At 51.5% G+C, this 20,917-nt stretch overlaps 1 protein-coding gene across 3 annotated transcripts in view; it reads right to left on the bottom strand.

Annotated features, from left to right (window-relative positions):
- Positions 1-13,839, bottom strand: part of ARHGAP39 (Rho GTPase activating protein 39) — a 224,025-nt gene extending 210,186 nt beyond the window's left edge. For all 3 annotated transcript variants that reach the window (XM_053251141.1, XM_053251142.1, XM_053251140.1), the window contains exon 1: positions 13,607-13,839. In XM_053251141.1, the coding sequence (XP_053107116.1) occupies positions 13,607-13,617 (11 nt within the window). In that variant the 5' untranslated portion in view covers positions 13,618-13,839. The remainder of the gene's footprint in view (positions 1-13,606) is intronic.
- Positions 13,840-20,917: the final 7,078 nt, after the last annotated feature.

Below are 20,917 nucleotides of genomic sequence, written 5' to 3' on the forward strand. Positions count from 1 at the left end.
GAGGATCTATTTCAGTAGTAGAAACAACAGCCTGACATACTCAGGTTTCTTTGTTTTAAAGCAACATGCCAAGGATCCTGTTGGATCCAGCTAAAGTGCCATCTGGTCCAACACCCCACTGCCCACAGAAGCCAAGTGGGAAGCCCACTAAGAGAGCTTGAAGACATCACTCTCCTGCTGTTGCTTCTTAGCAACTGTTATTCAGGAGACAGACTGCTTCTGAATATGGAGGTTCTATACAGTACCTATCATACCTAATTGACATTGATAGACCTCTCCTCCTCAGTAGGTTTGGCTAACACCCCCCCCCAAAAAAAACCCCAAACATCTAAACATTTCATTTTGTTTCCCCTGAATTTCATCAGATAACCGCAAGTTATTAAAGGAGAGGGACAAAACAAATTTTATCCATTTTATCCACACCATGCATAATTTTATAAGGCTCTATCATGTTCCCCTTCAGTCACCTTTTCCCTCCACTAAATAGCCTGAAACACTTCACCCTTGCCTCTCAGAGAAGGCATGCCCTTTCGGCTGCCCTTTCCAGCACTTGATTTCCAGTTCTGCAATATCCTTTTTGAGACACAGATTGCATAAAGGCATTACCAGACGAGGTTCTTCACCCCTGGTCCCCTTCTCAAGGATGCCTAGCATGGAATTTGCCTTCTTTGGAGCTGCCATACTCTGGATCCGCATTCTCACTGAGCTACCCACCATAATAATAAACTCTATTTGTTAGTCACCCCATAACAAGTTGTTCTCTGGGCGGCTCACCACACTACACACATTAAATCATAACAGACCAAACAGAAGGGGAGAAAATACAATACAATACAAAGCAATTTTAAAACTCGTTTAAAAATCAAAATTTAAATCTAAAGGGCCTGAGTGAATGAAAAGGTCTTTACCTGGCATCTAAAATAATTTATTTATTTTATTTATTTATTTTTACATTTATATCCCGCTCTTCCTCCAAGCAGCCCAGAGCAGTGTTCTACATGCTTAGGTATCTCCTCACAACAACCCTGTGAAGTAGGTTAGGCTGAGAGAGAGGTGACTGGCCCAGAGTCACCCAGCTAGTTTCATGGCTGAAGGGGGATTTGAACTCGGGTCTCCTCGGTCCTAGTCCAGCACTCTAACCACTACACCACACTGGCTCCTCAAGTGATGAAGCCAGGTGAACTTCACTGGGGAGGCTATTCCATAAACGGGGTGCAACCACTGCAAAGGCCCTCTCCCTAGTAGATACCCGCCTCACCTCATTTGCCAGGAACACTTGGAGGAGGCCTCCGAAGAAGATCTTAAGGTCCAGCTTGGGACATAGGGGGCAAAACACTCTCCCTGGTAACCTGGTCCCAAGCCATTTAGGGCTTTCAAGGTTAGAACCAGCACTTTGAACGGAGCCCGGAAATGGACTGCCAGACAGTGCAGCTGACAAAGCACTGGCGTAATGTGCCCAAAGCTCCCAGTCCCAGTTAATAACCTAGCACCACGACAGACTTCTGCTCCCCTTCATATCAGCAGTAGGGCTGGGAAGGATGGGAGTTGTGCAACAGCAGCTGAGTGCCAATTTTGCCCACCCCTAACCTACATCACTGACCACCCGAAGTGGCGCAGCGGGGAAATGCTTGACTAACAAGCAGAAGGTTGCCAGTTCGAATCCCCACTGGTACACCTATTTTGGGCAGTAGTGGTCTAGGAAGCTGCTGAAAGGCATCATCTCACACTGCGTGGGAGGAGGCAACGGTAAACCCCTCCTGTATTCTACCAAAAGAAAACTACTGCACTACTAAATCGACTTGACGGCACACTTCAACCTACACCAAGCCTTGCCTGTCATTCTCTGAAAGAGTTCTAGTTCTTTGCCTAGGCAAGCCAAGATCTGTGCCAAGAAAAGCTGCATATGCGGTGTGTATAAGTGATCCCAATTAAGAAATGAGCTGCACGGTTTTTCTTCCAATTTTGCCCATCATGGACTATTTTTGCCCTTCTGATTTTGCCCATCATGGGGACTCCTGTCCCCAACCATTTCTCTCAGTAAGCCCCACCACTACCAGCTTCTGAGATCTTAAAGAAAGGGGGGGCGGGGGAACAGGGATTCCTCATGCACTTTCAAGCAGGTCTTCTCAGACATTAGGGCTAGAAACCCAATTCATTTTTTAAAAGTTAAATCCCCAACTCTCGGACTCCTGAATTCTGCACTGAATGTAGCTTTTTTCTTTTAAAAAGAAAAAAGATCATCAAACTGTATATCAGCATACACAGCCTGATTAAATATACCAGAAAATTATGTCCACTTGTATCTCATGGCAACATTGAGGATTTCACATAATGGGGGTTAAGAGTAATAGACAGATATATTTGTATGGAGCTTTTGAAGAGAGGTGAAGTGCAGACTCACTCGCAGCTATATGGAAACATTACGGCATACAATTCGGGAGTCAAGGACTTGGAGCAGGTGTCTCCGTTTCTCCTGAGTTCAGAGGCTGAAGCCCAAGCAGCTCACAAGAGAAGTCTAGCCGGCAAACACCACAGAGTGCACATCAGATGAAACATTTCAGACAACGCCTTCCCAGACTCATCAGCAGATAATTCCACCCCTATTACATCTCATACACCTTCATGCACACTACACCCCTCCAAAACCCTAAAGTTTTGATGGAGAGAGACAGAGGGGCGTATTTATCCTCCTACCTGACGAGTCCCTCTACAGCCTCAGATCTATCACGTATTGATTTTCTGCCCAACCGTTTCCTTGAATTGAAGTCTTTCTGAACTTTCATTGCGGCTAAAAATTATTACTAAAGTAATAATCAAATGGATCAATGGTCAGCTTAAGGTGGTCAGCTTAAAAAAGGCTTTACGAATTGGTGATTTGGAAGCTACAGAGAGGATCCTAACAAAAAGCCCTATGCAGAACCCAGAATGAGGAATGAAGCCAGCTTTTTCCAGACACCTAAAACCCCTCCTGTACTCTACCAAAGACAACCACATGGCTCTGTGGTCCCCAGGAGTCGAAACTGACTCGAGGGCACACTTTACCTTTTTAAATCTTAGTCTTCAAAATGCCACAGAAATGCAAAGATTCTGCTAGGAACATAGGAAGCTGCTGTATACCGAGTCAGACCATTGGTCTATCTAGTTCAGTATTGTCTTCACAGACTGGCAGCAGCTTCTCCAAGGTTACAGGCAGGAATAGTCCTATCCAGGTTTGAGCGATAGAACCTCTTTTCGGGGTCCCAGAAAGAAACCTTCAAGGAAACGGGACGGAACGGGTGCCCTCATACTAGAGAACTGGAATGTTCCTCTTCTTGTAATCAGGTTAGTAAACCTGTATGTCATTTATGCAATGCTCCTGCATAGGAACAGGGAGGGAAGACGCGACCAAGAGGTTCACGTGGGTGAGACAGTAAATGTCTTCTGGAAAAGTCTGTATGGTTATGTGCAGAAAAACAAGTGTATCTCTTCTAAATAGCAATGGGACAAATTGTGGAAATGGATGTTGGACTTAAACACCCCAATTACCTGATGTGCCTTGAACACACATACACACACACCCGAGTTACAGTACTGCCTACATATACTTTATAACCCTGTTGGTTACCAAATCCTTGTGTGTAAATCTTTGTATATAAGATGTACAAACAACCACTTTGTATATAATTGTGCTTTGGTAACGTACTATATTCTTTGGTAGTTTGTTGGTTCAATAAAAAGTTTTGTTGTCCTAAAAAATTTTGTTGTTGTCCTATCTTGGAGATGCTGCCAGGGAGGGAACTTAGATGCTCTTCCCAGAGTGGCTCCACCCCCTGAAGGGAAAATCTTGCAGTGCCCACACTTCTAGTCTCCCATTCATATGCAACCAGGGCAGACTCTGCTTAGTTAAGCTTCATACTTGCTACCACCAGACTAGCTCTCCCATAGACAAATTCATGGAGGTCAGGTCTACTCATGGCTACTAGTTTTGGTGGCTATAAGCCAGGGATTCTCAACGCTGGGTCTCCAGATGTTATTGGACTTCAACTCCCATAATCCCCAACCAAAGGCCACTGGGGCTGGGGATTATGGGAGTTGAAGTCCAATAACATCTAGATACCCAGTGTTGAGTATCTCTGCTATAAGCCACCTCCAGCCTCAAAGGCAGGATGCCTCTAAATACCAGTTGCAGGGCAGCAAGAGCAGGAGAGGGGCAGTGTTCCCAGTAACAGGGATTCCCATACGTTGTTGACTATAGCTCCTAGGATCCCCAGCTGCAATGGCCTTTGGCCGAGGATTCTGGGAATTGTAGTCAACAACATCTAGGAATTCCTGGTACAGGGAACACTGGAGAGGGAGCATGCCCATGGGCTTCCCAGAGGCATTTGGTGGGCCACCGTGGGAAACAGGATGCTGGACTGGGTGGGCCTTGGACCTGATCCACCAGGGCTTTTCTTTTGTTCACACAGAAGCACACTCTACAGTATTCAGCGGTGTTTATTCCCAGGTAAGTATGCATAGGATTGCAGTCTTAGTCCCCAATGTCTTGCTAAACCTTCACACAAGAATATGGACCATTTCCTCCTCCCCCAGGGAGCAGGCAGGACCCTCCCAGCTGCTGCACTGGGCAGCCGAGGACTTGAGCCCCACACAACTGTAGGGACAATTCCCACCCATGGAGCGTGAGGAAGAGGCTGGAGCAACAACAGGGACCTGAGCACCAACACCAGAGAGCCAGCACTAGCTTTCCATAGGGTGGGGATCTGCCCCAGGAGTGCACTGCACAGAGACAGTCCCTGTACCCTCCCAAGCTGGGGAGGAAGACCAGGGCTCCTCCTATCCCGTCACTCTCACCAGAGGGCAATTAGACACTGGTCAGGGCAAGCATATGAACCCAGATTGCAGGCTGAAGAACGCATCTTGCAGAGTACTTCCACAGAAGTGGCCGTTTTCATCTAAAGAAGTTTCTCCATCCCACAGCTGCAGCACAAAAGGAAAGAGAAACACGCACACCAAGGTGTGGAGATCTGGTAAATGCTTCAAAATCAGGGGGATGTTGCCTTACTTTTTATGCCTTGCACCAGTCCACATCCCCCCACCCCCACCCCCTGTTTCTTCATGTTAACTACTCATGCGGCTCCCTGATTGGCCCCTCCTTCAAGTGAGCCTTCGGCCAACAAAGTGTGCATTTTGACACTCTACATACAGCAGGGGTGGGCAACCCTGTTCCTCCACCTGTTGAACTGCAACTCCCATCACCATATGCCTGGGAATGATGGGAGTTGTAGTTCAACAACAGGTGGGGGCCCAAGGCTGCCCACCCCTGCTGCAGAGGAAGCAGCACTTCAGGAAGCAGGAAGCAAAGGAGGCTTCCCTACCAATGGCACAGCTGGCAGCCATCCCTGGCTAGATTTGGCCCAAAGGCTGCCAGTGGCCAATCCCACATCCACTCAATGTGCGGCAGCTGCGGAAAAAGGCCAGTTCCATGCTAGGAATCATTAGGAAGGGGACTGAAAATAAAACGGCTAATATTATAATGCCCTTATACAAAACAATGATGCGCCCACACCTGGAGTACTACGTACAATTCTGGTCACCACATCTAAAAAAAGGACATTGTAGAACTGGAAAAGGTGCAGAAGAGGGCAACCAAGATGATCAGGGGCCTAGAGCACCTTTCTTATGGGGCAAGGCTACAACACCTGGGGCTATTTAGTTTAGAAAAAAGATGACTGCAGGGAGACATGATAGAGGTCTATAAAATCATGCATGGTGTGGAGAAAGTGGAGAGAGAGAAATTCTTCTCCCTCTCCCATCACACTAGAACCAGAGGGTCATCCCATGAAATTGATTGCCAGGAAATCTAGGACCAACAAACGGAAGTACTTTTTCACACAACACATAATCCACTTGTGGAATTCTCTGCCACAAGATGTGGTGGTAGCCAACAACCTGGATGGCTTAAAGAGGGGTTTGGATAACTCCATGAAGGAGAAGTCTATCCATGGCTACTAGTCATGTGGGCTGTCGGCCACCTCCAGACTCCAAGGCAGGATGCCTCTGAGTACCAGTTGCGGGGGAGTAACAGCAGGAGAGAAGGCATGCCCTCAACTCCTGCCTGTGGCTTCCAGCGGCATCTGGTGGGCCACTGTGTGAAACAGGATGCTAGACGAGATGGGCTTCCTTGGGCCTGATCCAGCAGGACTGTTCTTATGTTCTTATCATGTACACACGGCTTGAATACAGTCACTTGTGCTTGTTCCACTGTGGTGAGTAAAAATTGGCTCCAAGTAATTCTAGGTACGTACAACAGACTATTCTATTGACACACCTCTATGCTCAGCTTTTCCTATTCCAAAGGAAAGTTCAAGGCAGCTTCTAAGATCCACACACAATGTAATAAAAGAGGCATGGAAGCATTTGCAAACTGAGAGCATGCCTCTTTTGTTTCCCCCACCCCTTTCTAGCCACGAATGCATCACACATGACCAACATAGGTGTCCTTAGGCAGACTCTGTGCAGGGGAAGCATGGGTTAGGACTTCATTTGCAGGGTTGCTACTGTTTGGGAAGTATCGTGCATTTGTTTATTCCAGTTATAGCTTACTCAAGGCCATTAAGAGTCATCTCACATTACCAAAAGGGTGGGGGGGAGAAAGGAAAGATCAGCCATGATGCCCAAAGGACTACCCATCTCATTCATCTAAAGCATGTCGGACGGAAAGCAGTGGGAGACCCAACTGGATGCTAATGCCTAGCACACACGCGTCACACACACACACCCAGCCCAGAGATGCCTGCATTCTGCTTACTGGCAGGCTTATGTACCCAGCCTGACTCCAGAGCCCCAAAGGCTGAGGCCTGTAGGAAGCACCAAAGCAAAATCAATGCAGCGACGATAATGTGTCTTTGGCTCACAGCATTAGTAGTGCTCTTAGTCAGTCAGAGGAGCTGGATTCCATCCACGTTGCCCACAGAAATTATTTACATTCAGGCAGAGCTCAGAGCTAAGCAGTTGACAGAAATGCACTGAGGCAGACAAGAAAATGTCAGAACCTTAGAAAGTGTGTGGCGGCGGGGGGAGAGACAAAGTGAAGGAGGCGCACACCTGATTGCAGCAAGGAGGGAGGAAAGAAAAATGGAGAAATCCAACACCTTCCTGGTTTCGTTTTCCAACAGTGCTGTGTTGCAGAGTTAAAGCTCAGTTCAGGAGCCCCCACAAGACCCAACATGGTGGAGGAGCAGCCACAGATAGCTCTGCAAGCCTGCATGGCTCATCCAATGCCTGGTGGCCCTCCAATGCGCATCTCCCAGGAAAGCCAACCTCCAGCTCTCCCTTTCAAGTCTCACAGAGGGCGATGCATTTAGCCAGAAGACCACTATCAGGTCCGTCTTAGTGCAGCAGCCCTTGAGAAAACTTTTATGCTCTAGGGAGAAAGGGTGCAGGGGCTGTCCCTATATTTGAAATGTGCTTTGAGGCACAGCAGCGCAGGCAGGACTAGCTTTCCAGGCAAGCTAAATGGGTCCCCAGGAACAGCCTCCCGATCACCCCCAGAAGAGAGGGTCGGGGTCAAAAGTGTGCTGGTTTCCCCTTTCCTAAGCAAAGCCAGCTTTTCGGTCTTCAGAAGATGGGCCCCCAATGGCTTCGACGGGGGTTCTCACACTTGGGTCCCCAGATGTTTTCAGAATACAGCTTGCATCAGCCCCAGCCACGAAGGCCAAAAGCAGATGGCAAGCCCCACTCCTGTGACCACTAGGCAATTTTACAAAGGGCTCCCTACCCTATCACCAGGAACACAACCGGAGGACTGCACTGGTGGCCTGCACAGCACATAGTCCCTGGCAGGGCCAAGGATTCGTGCCGATGTGCAGGGCAACCCTGCCAACTAGTATTCAGTGCCACATTGCACAATACACATGATGATCAGGAGCAAGAGAGGGTGCGGGAACAATTGATAGGAGGTACTAACCAATTCCCTCAAAATAGGATCAAACTGCACCACTCTCAGTCAGGGGGGTGGAAATGGCAGAAGACTTCCAACACCAAATGCCAGATCTCTTCCTGCAAAAATGCACAGGGAGAAGTTCATTTGCAAGCATGCAGGTGCGCTTCCTAGAGTGGACCCATCCCCTATCTTACAGTGCTCACACATGGAGTCTCCAGAGGCACTCTTACCCCTGGACTTCGGGGCCGAGGTCCAGGGCCCCCACACCCCCTGGGGCCCCCCAAATCCTCTTTAGTCTGTCCTGGGTAGTGTGGTTTGTGCCCTCAAGTGTTAAAACATGATGCTTAACTTGCAGTGTGGTAGGGGCCCTAAAGGACTTTAGGTCCAGGCGCCAAAATTACCTAGGGGCACCTCTGGGAGTCTCCCATTCAAATGCAAGCCAGGGCAGAGCCTGCTACCACAAGACCAGCTCTCCTCTGAGCACTGTACAACTCACATCTAGCAAGTGTGATTTCTTATTCTTCGGCCAGTAACAATTTCAGGCAAAGCGTAAGAAGTCTGAAAGTTTGGTCTTGGGAGTCCCTTTGGGTGTTCTCAAGCATGCCGGAGTGAGGTGGGAGCAACTGGACCTTCTCGGTGGTGGCACCCTGACTCTAGAAGGCCCAGGGGAGAGCTCACCTGGCACTAACTTAATGTCCTTTTACTACCCAGGCTTCTCATTTCCAATTAAAGTTGTCTGATTTTGTATTGTTGGTTTTAGGTTGTGTTGTGTGCCCTTGAAATTTAGACGAAGGGACAAATTTCAGCATGCATAAATAAATCTTTGATTTGTTTTTCTCCATATCTTGGATATGCAGAAGAAAGCCCTACCCTGAAAGCAAAATGCGCCCATTTCAAATATAGGAAGGTTGTATGTAATTACAGATGTCTGGTTATGAAAGCAAGGTTTAAAACATTAAAGCATATCACAGGGTCAACTGCCTCTCTCCTCCTCCTCTCTGGAACTATCTGGTGCCTTATCCACTTTCCTTTAGGATCAGCTTGTCAGCCTCTCTCATAACTCAACAAGGTCACATTTTAGAAAAATACATGAAACTTTGCCGGGGAGCATAGATCATATGGAACCAAGAGCAACCCAAGAGCCTCCGTTCACACTAGTCTCCCAGCCATGAACAGAAACGCTCCTCCCTCCTTAGTTTCACTGAATCTGAAATACAGCACTAGCAGTGGGGAAGTCACTTGCCTAGGGAGCAAGAAGTTGCCGGTTCAAATCCCTGCTGGTATGTTTTCCAGACTATGGGAAACACCTCTACTGGGCAGCAGCGAGATAGGAAGATGCTGAAAAGCATCATCTCACACTGGGCGGGAGATGGCAATGGTAAACCCCTCCTGCATTCTACCAAAGAAAAACCACAGGGCTCTGTGGTCGCCAGGAGTCGACACCGACTCGACGGCACAACTTTACTAGTCATAAACCTTATTATATTCAGCACTCATACAAGGGTACACAGGTACAATTATTCACACGCTGTGTTGAACACAGATACAGCAGTGCACTTCCTATCTGTGTTGCGCATCTGAGGAACCCGTAGTACGCAGGTTCACTTTTAAAATGAACACAGGTTTAGTCATTCACACAAACTCATGTAGAAGCAGAAAGACACTCCTACAATGCAATGTCTGTATAGAGCTATAATGTGAACCACATTATGGGGTGGGGGGGTCGTTTGACCAGAAGACTAGTAGGCAGAAGGGGGTTCCCGCAAATCCTCCAGTGCTGAGATTTCAGAGCAGAGGGCTCACTGCTGTGCCCCATCCCAAACCTTGGAATCAAGAGAGGCTCTTTCTCCCCCTCCCTGGCCAAAGGACAAATGCTTGGAATTCTCTGCAAAGGAGGAGCCAAGGCAGAAGCCATTCACTGGCATCTGAGAAACAAACAAAAGAAAATTTAAACAGCCTCAATAGGATTAGACACGCTGGCAGGCTCAGTGACATGAGGCTATGATAATCCCAGGTTTGGGACTTGGGAGGAATTTTCCTTTGGGGCACGTCGAAGGAGACGTGGCAGAGAAAGGAGCCTCCCAGGCCGGATCTAGCAGGATCAGATCTACCACGGTGACCAAGTGCCCCGTGGAGACTGGAAACAACACCGCCAGTCTTCACCTCTACTTCTTCTTCCTGGGGCAGGAGCTGCAGAGGGGGCCAGAAACCTCCCGCTCTGGACTGGACTATCTAGACACACCTGTCCCCGACGAGGATTAACCCACGGGGGCCACAGCAGACTGACAGTCCAATACCTCCAGGTGGCTCCCAGCAGCCAGCCAAGCCACGTGCCACAGAAGAGAGCAAGGAGGATGGCTTTCCAAGAAGAAGAGGAAAGCGCAGCAGGCAGAGGTTGCTTCCATTCTGTACCAAGGCACGCAGCCGAGTCAGGAGAAGGAGCAGCCAGCCGCCGCCTTCACTTAGCATACAAATCGAGGCAAGACCACTGAGTGGACTGACTTGAGATCTCCTCAGTCCTTGGGTACCAGACCCACACTCTGGTCCTCCCCAAAGAGCCCCCTTTGACTGAGGGAGCAGCAGGTCTGTGTCTGTCCCTGCGCCTGCAAGGGCAGAAAGGAGCATTGTAACCCCCTCCCGCATGAAACCCAAACCAGCCCGCTGGTGCTACATTTAAGCTCCATTCTTCAAAATGCAGGGGTGGGGGTTTCCTCCACCCCCACAATGCTCCTGAGCAATTAGCACTTGACAGCACACAGATGCAAAGGAAGGCGGCGGCGGCGGCGGCGGCTTCTGGCGGCCGGTTCGGAGGCACCACACTGATCAGCATGCAACACAACCACGCAGGGCGCACGCTGCACGCAAGCTGTAAGCCCAGGAGTGAGGGGGCCGTGCCCCACCTGGCAGGCCCCACAGCAGGGATGGGCCAAGCCGGAGCATCACACCGGCCGGCCGCTGTGCAGACTCCGCTTCCGCCCGCCCCCTTCCTAGCCACCTGCTGCCTCCGCACAGACAGGATCTCATCCAGAGACATCGTGCCGGCCGGCGGGTGCTCAGAGACCACCACGCGGGACCGTGTGCCAGGTGTGGAGGAGGCAGGCGCTGGATTGCCCGCCAAGGTCACCGCCGCTCCCGTGTTAATTCAAGCAGGAGCAGAGAGAGAGAAACTGCCCATCTTGCTTGCAGTAGCGTCACAGCGAGCGATTGGAAGCGAGGGCCGGGCCGGTCCAGGAGCAGCCGCAGCCTGCCTTCCCCGCGCCGCCCGCCGCTGCATCCCGGCACCCCTCGCCCCTGGATGCTGCTCCGCAGAGCGCCATTCTCTGCTCTTCCCCCCGCCCCGCCCGCGCGCACACCCCACCCAAATGCCAGCCTTCACCCTCGACACCCCCAGCAGCCCCTCCCACTGCACCAGTGGGCCCCGCGCAGCCCAGCCCAGCCACTCCAGCCGACAAAACGCAGCCACACAGCAGCAGCAGCAGCAGCAGCCTCCGAGGCGCAACCCTCAGCAACTCGCCCCAGTTATTGGGGGGGGAGGGGGAGGGAAAAACCACGCGGCTTTTCCCTCCCACTCAGCCACAGCACGAGCCAAGGGCGTCCTCCAGGATGCCTTGCATCGCCCTTAATCCGCCTCCAAGCAGTCCACCCCCCCCCCCGCCATCCATGAAAGCGCCTCCCTCCCCATCCCACCCACCCCCGCAAACCTGCTCCGCACGCCCAACCTGGGCTCCTCCATGCTTCCAGCATGCTCCTTGGTGGAGGCTCAACACAGGACGTGACGATCCCACTCCCAGCCGGGCAATCCCCCCCCCAGCCTGCTTCACTTGGCTCCTATCCAACTTGAAAACCCAGCCCCTCCAGAAGCGGGGGGAGGGGGGAGAAAGCACCCTAAAACACGCCTGGCCTCATCTCGCCTGGCTTCCCTCACCCACCCCCGATCTAACTAACCCCCATCACCACCACCACCACCGGCAGGCATCAGCCCCTGCCGCCCCCAAACACAGAGGGGCAAGCGCACCGACATTCCAGACCCTGGCCCGGATCGGGCAGGGGGAGGGGAAGGGGCCGCCCCGGCAACACCAGAGGCACAACGTAGGTTCAAGCATTGGAGGGGGGGCAGCAGCGCGACCTCCCCAGAGTCCAGCGGGCAAGGAGACAAGCTGCAGCCAAGGCTGGCAGGCTAAGGGGGGCGGGGGCGGGGGAGAGCCACCTGCCTGCAGAGGGATGGGCAGGAGCAGGTGCTGCGGCGGGTCCGGGAGAGGGTGGGCTGGCAGGCCTGGAGGGGTGGGGGGTGGGATGCAGGGCTTCTCAGAGATGCGAGGCAGGCCGCGAAGCGCAGGCAGGTAAGTTTCCTGGGGAGGGCTCGGGGCTCGGAGGCAGGAGGATGGGAGGGGCAATGCCAAGCAACACGGCGGCGGGGGGGGGGCCTCGACTCCAGGAAGAGAGGCTGTAAGACGGGGGGCGGGACCCAAAGCAAGGCCGTGGGGCAGAGTGCCAAGGCGGCAGCGGCAGCAGGTGAGGAGGAGGGGGTTCCAACAGGCAAGGCGGCATGGGCTGGCAGCTCCCAAAGGGCTGCGGGCCAGGGCCCTGCAACTGCAGCGGGAGGGCCTGAGAAGGGCCACTCTTCAGGGGACGGAGCCAGGGGGAGATCCCCGGGGCGAACGGCAGCAGCAGCGGGGCGACTTCAAGGGGGCTGCCTCTCGGAGGGTCTCAGGCTTCTGGGGCCGCTGGAGGAGCATGGGGAGGCGGGGCCGAAGGGGCTCCCGCACAGGAGGCTGCCCGCCCCTCAAGGGAGCGTGCCCCACGCCTAGGGGAGAGGCGGCAGGGCTGGAGTGCCCACAGGCCCCCTTGCCAGGAGGCACCCCATCCTGAAAGGGGACTAACCGGATCGTTCATGGTCAACCCAGCCGGGGACTGGAAGAAAGCAGTGGGGGGGGGGCCCGAGGCTCTGGGGGTTGACACCGAGGGTACTGAACAGACCCCCCCTGGGCTCCACGCCGCCGCCCTCTCCCCCACATGGGTGGGGCACCTCGCTGCCGCCGGGCTCTGCAGAACGGGCGGGGGTCCGATGGAGACGGGGTCTCCAGTAGGGCAGCTGCTGTGGAAGCGGCAGGGGCGTCACGGCTCCTTTCTGGCGAGGAGAGAAACCCCCCACGCTGCTGCCCGTCTCGGGTGGGCTAGCCTCCCCACGCCCCCCTCCAAGCAGGGAGGGGCGCAAGGAGGGGTCCATTAACGGGGGCGCAGGGAAGATTTAGGAGGGAGCACCCTTAGCGGGGGGGGGAGGAGGAGGTCCAATAAGCTGCCATGGGGGGGGGGGCAAGAAGCAGGCCTGTCCGGAAGGGGCTGAAAGCGGGGAGGGCGCCAGCAGCAGCACCCCCTTCTTGCAAGCTCTCTGGGGTCCAGCGGGATTCCGAGGCTGTGCCCCATGGGAAGGGGAGGCTGCTCCTCCTCCCCCTCCTCAGCACCCTTGCTGGGGACTGAGCCCCGCGGGAGGAAGGCAAGGACAGCTCGGCTGCATCCGACCCACCGGGCTGCGCTGCTGCGGAGCCCCCGGGGGCCAGAGGGGATGGAGGAGGGGGGGCATTGCAACACCTGGGTGGGGGGCGGCCCCCACCGCCCTGACGCAGTGGCCCCTCCCCTGTGGGCGGGGCCTGCTCCCACCCCCGCCCCACCCCGGGGGGCTCCTACCTCTCCGCCATCTTCTCCCCCGGCCCGGCGGGGTCGTCACCGGGCTCGGCGAGGGGCGGCGGCAGAGGCGGCAGCGGCGGCCCCCGCCCGGCAGCCCATGGCCCCGGCAGCGCTGCGGCTCCCCGCCCGCTCCTCCGCCGCCGCCGCCACCTCCTCGTGAGTCCCGGCCACCGACTGAACTGAAGCCGCGAAGCGCGGTTCGGGTCGGCAGCGGACGAAGCCGCGGCGTCCGGCCGTCACCACCGACAACCGCCCGCAGCCAATCGGGTTCTCCGAGGGCGGGGGCCCCCGCGGCGAGGCCCCGCCCACTAGCACCGCCCCCTCGCGAGCGCTGCTGGGAAATGTAGTGCCAGGCTTCGCCCCGCCGGAGCCACCTGCCCTGGCCGCCATGATGGAGAGAGCAAGGTGGGAAAGGAGGCAGGACTCGGAGGCATCCTCGCACACGCACACGCACACAACACGCACACAACCCCAGCAGCAGCAGTGTCGTATCTGGACTAGAACAGATGGAATGGAAAAGGTGCTTTGCTCTCAGCCACAGATTCACTGGACAGGAGAGGAGTCGTGCTATGGGGAAAGCACTCTGTGTATGCTCAGAGGCAGTCTTCCGTGATTCCTATTATTGCCGAAGCTTCTCCTTGAGGAGGGTTTCCAAAGAAGCTGAGGACTTTCCTCCAAATACTTAACGGGGGAAACTTACGATTGCTGAAGCACTCAGTCAATCAAATCCTACCTTTGGTGGTGAGCTGCCTGTAGCTCAGTTGTGGCAGTGTATTTACTTTGCACACAGAAGGCCCCAGGTTCAGTCCCTGACAAAGTCCAGGTAGGGCTGGGAAAGAGCCCCCTGCCTGGAACCTTGGAGAGCGACAGTGTAGTAGACAAAGGGAGGAGAGCTGGTCTGGCGGTAGTGAGCATGAATTGTCCCCTTTGCTAAGCAGGGCCTGTAAGATCTTCCCCTGAGGGGCTGCTCTGGGAAGAGCACCTTCATGCTTGCAATTGCAAACAGAAGGTCCCAAGTCCCCTCCCTGGCAGCATCTCCAAGATAGGGCTGAGAGAGACTCCTGCCTGCAATCTTGGCAAAGCCGCTGCCAGCCTGAGTAGACAGTACTGAGTTAGATGGACCAAGGGTCTAACTCGGTGCAAGGCAGATTCCTATGACCAAGGGACTCTGGATACAAGGCAGCTTTCTATGCCTATTACTATTGCAATGCGCTCTACATGGGGCTGCCCTTGAAGACAGTTTGGAAGCTTCAGCTGGTTCAGAATGCTGCCTCGAGGATGCTCGTAGGTGCAAATCGATTCACAAAAATTACACCCATCCTGCGTCAGCTTCATTGGTCTGCTTCCGGGCTAGACTCAAGGTGCTGGTCTTGACCTTTAAAGCCCTACACAGCTTGGGGCTGGGGTATATGAACCTGCCAGGGCCCTCCTCTCGACATCTCAGGCCCTGCTCATGGCCCTGCCACTAACAGAAATCCAGTTAACGGTGACTAGAGACAGGGCCTTTTCGGTTGTTGCCCCTCGGCTTTGGAATGCCCTCCCTGAAGAGCTTCGCCATGCTCCCTCTCTCAGTATTTTTAAAGAACAACTAAAAACACATCTTTTTAAAGAGGCTTTTGAATGTTTCACCTGTTGTGTATATCCGGTAGGGTCTTTCGTTTTTAGTTTTTATAATTCTTAGTTTTTAGTTTTAAGATTTTAATTTGAAATTTTAAATGATAATTTAGATTGTGGTTCTAACTTGGATTTTTAACTTGTTTAATTTGGTTAATTTTATCAGTCTGATTTTATATTGTAATTGTTTTATAAATGCTGTGAGCTGCCCCAAGCACTAATGTACTGGAGGGGCGGGGCATAAATATTTTAACTAAATAAATAAATATGTTACCATCTTCATGGGTTTAGTTGCCTTCCCCTCACTACTAGGTAAAAGCTTGCACGCCTTTAACTAGCACACAGTACAATGACCAAGACGTTCACGTGTTCAAAAATGAAGCACAATCCAGTTTCGAAATAAGTAAGACCACTTCCATGTCACCTCAAATAGGGTCAAAGCAAGTCCGTATGCAGTGAGATGTTGCAGACTAGGAGTAAGTACACAAGATATTTGTTCGTGCCTTGCTTTTCAGCTAGAATGGACTCCTAACGCAGCCTACAATTAAAATGCATACACAGGTACCGTTATCCTAGGGGTGAAAGAATGGCACACACAAGGTGGCAGGCATGGCAGAGCCTTCCAGAGCCTGGGAGTAGAGAAGACTCAGATGTTGTAGTCCAATATCTGGAAGTGGAGACCCCCTGCCCTGGAGCGAGAGGGCAAAAGGAGCTGCAGATAAACTCAGGTTGGTATGGACTGATCAGGAGGCCAGTCAAAGCCCCAGAAGCAGCTCCTCATCTGAGCTCCCTCCACAAAATCTCCAGAACTTGCTTCTACTGTCTCCTTCCTTCATCTCCTGTTATTCAGTGCAACAATCCACACTTCTCTGCAACTCATTTCTTCTTCACAGAGCCTGCAACAGTCTTTACGAATTGCCTTTTCCACCCCAGTCATTTTCCGCCCTTGCTAACAGAGCAAAGAGGCATCTTTGTAAAGTAATGATTCTCTTTATTGAGCAGGGGGAGAGCAACTGGCCCTATCCATCCTCCAGCACAGCATCCCTCCAGTGGCTGTTGCTGGTGGCTGTCTTCTGTTTCTTTTTAAATTGTGAGCCCTTTGGGGACAAGGAACCACCTTCTTTATTTATAATATTTATTCCTCTATGTAGACTACTTTGGGGACATTTGTCAAAAAGCAAGATGTAAATATTCGTGGTAGTACTGTAGTACCATTTATGGCAAAAACTCCACCGTCTCCACTCCTCTGCTCTGATGGGCTGGTCCTGAGTTCAAGTTTATTTGTGGTATGTTCCCTGCTACTTCTTAAATTGTTGGACAGTTCTTTTTGTTATGCCATCCTCGATGTACATTATTTCAAAGAGTTTTGGAGAGGTGTGTCACCTTGAGGCCCTGTGGGAATGTAACAAGTATGTGGGTATGCTAGTGAAACACCAGGTAAAGGGGTGTGTTGTGTGTGTGTGTGTGTGTGTGTGTGTGTGTGTGTGTGTGTGTGTGTAATACCAGCTCACTGGACAAAGAAACACCTTTTAAGTGGTGGTTCTCTTATATTTGACAGGAGAGCAACTGGCCCAATTCAGCCCAAGATAGCATCTCTCCCAGTGCCTGTTGCTGGTGTCTAACTGGGCAAAGAGGCACCTTTAAAAAGTGTTTATGCTCTTTATTTAGCAGGGGGAGAACAACTGGCCCTATCCATCCCCAGCACAGCATCCCTCCAGTGACTGTTGTTACTAATACAACAAATATTTATATACCGCTTTTCAACAAAAGTTCCCAAAGTGGTTTACATAGGTAGGTATGTATGTATGTATGTATGTATGTATGTATGTATAAATAAATAAATAAATAAATAAAATGGCTCCCTGTCCCCAAAGGGCTCACAATCTTAAAAAGAACCATAAGATAGAAACCAGCAACAACCACTGGAGGGATGCTATGCTGGAGACGGATAGGACCAGTTGCTCTCCCCCTGCTAAATAAAGAGAATCACCACTTTTAAAAGGTGCCTCTCTGCTCAGTTAGCAGGGGACTAACTGAGTGTCTTATCTTATGCGTCTATCTTATGTTAGTGTTTATCTTATCTTTCTTTTGAATTGTGAGCCCTTTGGGGACAAGGATCTGTCTTATTTATTTATTATTTCTCTATGTAAACCGCTGTGGAAACATTTGTTGGAAAACGGTGCATAAGTATTTGTTGTAGCAGAGGTAGTAGTGTTTGCCTTGTGTTTCTTTTCCCTTTGGGACAGGGGACCAGTTTCTGGGCCTCTGGAAGCACCCAGTTGGGGAATCACTGCTGCTGACTCAGCAAAGTTAGCATTTTTTGAAATGGTGACTCTCTAAGGGGCAGCTCTTCCGTGAGGCAGTTGCCTCAGCCGCAGGCACAAGGATGGATGCAGGGGGTGGTAAATACTGGCCCCCCTCCACCCCAGGCACAACCCAAGAGCCCTCGGTGCTGCCGTTGTCCTTCCCCACCCCGCATGCTGGGGCGTGCGGTTCATCTCCTCCTCCTCACCCCACTGAAGTGCGCCTTCCCCCTGCCCCCTGAAAATGCTTAAATGCATCACTGCTGAACTTTCTTCACAGCATGGCCTGAGAATGCTGAGCACCCTCCTGCAGACTGAGGCGGGTAGGGTGCCCTGTTGTCTTTTCCCTCCGGCAACAGAAATGGCTTGGACCACCTCACTCTCTTATGCTTGGCAGGGAGAGAGCAGCTGTCCCTCCTGAGTCCCAGGATAGCATCTTTCCAGCAACAGCCTCCTCTGCTTCTGCTTTGCCCAGGAATTGTCCCAGCAGTGGCCAGGCGCACCAGTAGTGGGTGGCAACCACCGTGGTGCTTGCCCAGCGTGCCAGCCAGGCAAGCCAAGCTCTGTTTTCGCTTGGGCAACAGCAAGCAGAGAAATCCTGACCAACAGCAACCCTTGAAGTCGGGGGAAGAGGCGGGCATTCCTGTTCCTTATCCATGGCATCATGTTGGGGAGGGGGTGGGGATATTCCCCGGAACGGCTTCAGTCATCGTGGGCCACTCTAATCTCACGACTCCCATCTTTCCTCGAGGAAAATCTTTGCCCTCCTTTAAACATGGCCTCTGAAGTATTTATAATATTTTATTTATTTATCAGCCTTGTTAGTTACTTTTCCAATAAGAAGACGGCTCAGGGTGACGTACAGAAGATAAATGCATATAAATGCACAATTATACGGATAATAGTCCTCACCAAGAGCGCTCTGTTCCCCCATACTGCGTTGTTCAGGTGCCTAGAGAGGCAATTACTTCTTGCTATCATCTGTTTCCAACCTATGAGAAAAACCATGTTATTTTCCTCATAAATAGTGCATGACAAAGTCAGAAATGACACAGCGGTGAGAGGCTAAGGAAGCATACAGGAAATCTGCTGATGCCAAAAGGGGGGCAGGGTCCGGTTCGGGGCAGACGTGCAAGAGGAACCATGGGCCTCTGGATTTCCTCTGGATTTCCAGTTCTAAAAGCCTCTGGATTTCCAGTTCTACTGAGCAGGGACCAGTCGCCCCTCGTCTCTAATGCTGTAAGGTTACCATTCTGGAGTTTGCTGTTGTTCCCTAGAGGGACAGAGATGCTGAAGCTAAACCTGCAAGCGGGGAGGAAGCAAGGGCACTCTTGGGTTCCTGAGGAATATGCTGCATTTCCTGTGGGCAATCCATACTTAGGAGAAAGTCCCACTGCATTTTCTATGGGGCTTTCTCTCAAGTGGCTGTGCCCAGGATGGCAGCCTTAATCAGTCCATTATTTGGCCCATCAAGAACTGCCTAACTGATTGTGAACTGCCTAACTGATTTTGAACCAAATTTGCGACACATAGGAATGCACCAATTCCGTCATTTGCGATGATGTAATCCACCCCAGTCCAAGATGGTGGACTCATGAACGTTTGAGGTACAAATGAGCTAACTTGTGGACCATCTAAACAATTTGAATCACATTTGGTACAGCTGTAGTGAGTGACACACAGGGACACCTCAATGGTTTAGTTTGTGATGATGTCATCCACCCCAATTCAAAATGGTGGGTGCATAAACCTTTGAGGCGTGGATGGGCTAATTTGTAGACTGTCTAACCAATTTGAACATCTGGTAGAGTTATAGTGAGTGACACATAGGGACACCTCAATGGTACAGTCCATAGTGATGTCATCCACCCCGATCCAAGATGGCAGACACATGAAAGTTTGAGGTGCGAAACTACCAAATTTGCTACAGACATAGGGACACCTCAAAGGCTTTGTAATGATGTAGTTTGTAATGATGTCATCCACCCTGATTCAAGATGCCAGGCATGTGAACATTTGAGGTGCAAGTGAGAACCGATTTGGACCAAATTTGGTACAGTTGTAGGGACTCGTAGGGACACCTCAAACGCAGTTTGTGATGTTGTCATCCACCCCAGTTCAAGATGGCAGAGCCATGCACATTTCAGGCACAAGTGGGCTAACTTGTGAACTGCCTAACTGGTTTGGACCAAATTTAGTCCAGTTGTAGGGATAGTGAAAGGAAAGTAGGCAGATTTGTTCTTACTAGCACAACTGGTTATTTCTAAATTTAGTGTGTGCACAAATTATGAAAGTTCTCCAAGTCTTAGAGTCCTCCCCTAGGTGTCTAGAAGTTAAATATCTGAAGAGATGGTACCATAGGTGTCATCTGATAAAAGGGTTATCATAATCAGGGTAGGAGAAGCCTCTTACCCTCTCTCAGGAGCTGGGTGCCCCTAGTTTGCTGGTCATCTGTTAGTTAAAAATGAGGCCAGAGGTGCTGTTTGTGCTCGTCTGCTAAGCAACAGCTGGGCCAGAGGGCTTTTCCTCCTACCTCATTCAGCAGCTGGGTACAGTGGCAGGGTAGGGGGAGCCCTCCCACCCAACTCTCCTGCTTAGCACAGCTCTGGCCTTGTTTTTAACAGACAATCAAATATCGGGAGCACGTGCAGCTCCCAAATTAGTGTCGTCGCCTTCTCCTACCCTCTTCTTGATCTTGTGAGCTGCCCTAATGTTTTCCAAACAGGTTCCATGTTTTTCCCTCTACGGACATGCTTTCTGTGTAGGAAATACTTTCTGTTTGAAGTGGTGCTCAGTGGTACAGAGGCATCGATCTGCATGTGCACAGGGACAAGCAGTTATTACTTCCCATGCTCCAGGGCTGAGCCTTTCTGTTGAAAGCAGGCGGCGTTTTAGCCCTGGCGGTCTCTTCTATTATAGGTAACCATAACATGCATACATATTGTGTTTGGGAGTGTTCCAAGCATTTCGTGTACATTTCTACAGTAAGTCTTACAACAGTCCTGTGAGGCGGGTCAGTTTTATTATCTCCGCAATGCAGATGAAGGCCTGAGGCTGTGATGTTTTGATGCTGGGGAATGACCTGCTGAGAACACTAGATATAGATCTGAGCTTGCTGCTGCTTATTTTGAAGCACTCAGAAACACACTGGTTTTTTTTAGAGTGGTGAATAACTCTTTATGCAGCAACTAGAAGGGAGAGGAGGCACACCAATTCCGCTCCCCTGCCAGAACCTGTTCTAATGACAACAAAGGCACTGGTATCTCTCATTAGTCACAGAGCCATCTCAAAGCTCCCAGAAGACGGGAGAAGACGGCCGCCCAGCCCGCAGCCTCCAAAAGTCTGAAAGTGAAACTGGAGGGGCTTCTTTGCTTATGGCTGCAAATCCTAAGCA

The sequence above is a fragment of the Hemicordylus capensis genome, chromosome 4 (assembly GCF_027244095.1).
Source record: "Hemicordylus capensis ecotype Gifberg chromosome 4, rHemCap1.1.pri, whole genome shotgun sequence".
NCBI classification, from domain to species: domain Eukaryota; kingdom Metazoa; phylum Chordata; class Lepidosauria; order Squamata; family Cordylidae; genus Hemicordylus; species Hemicordylus capensis.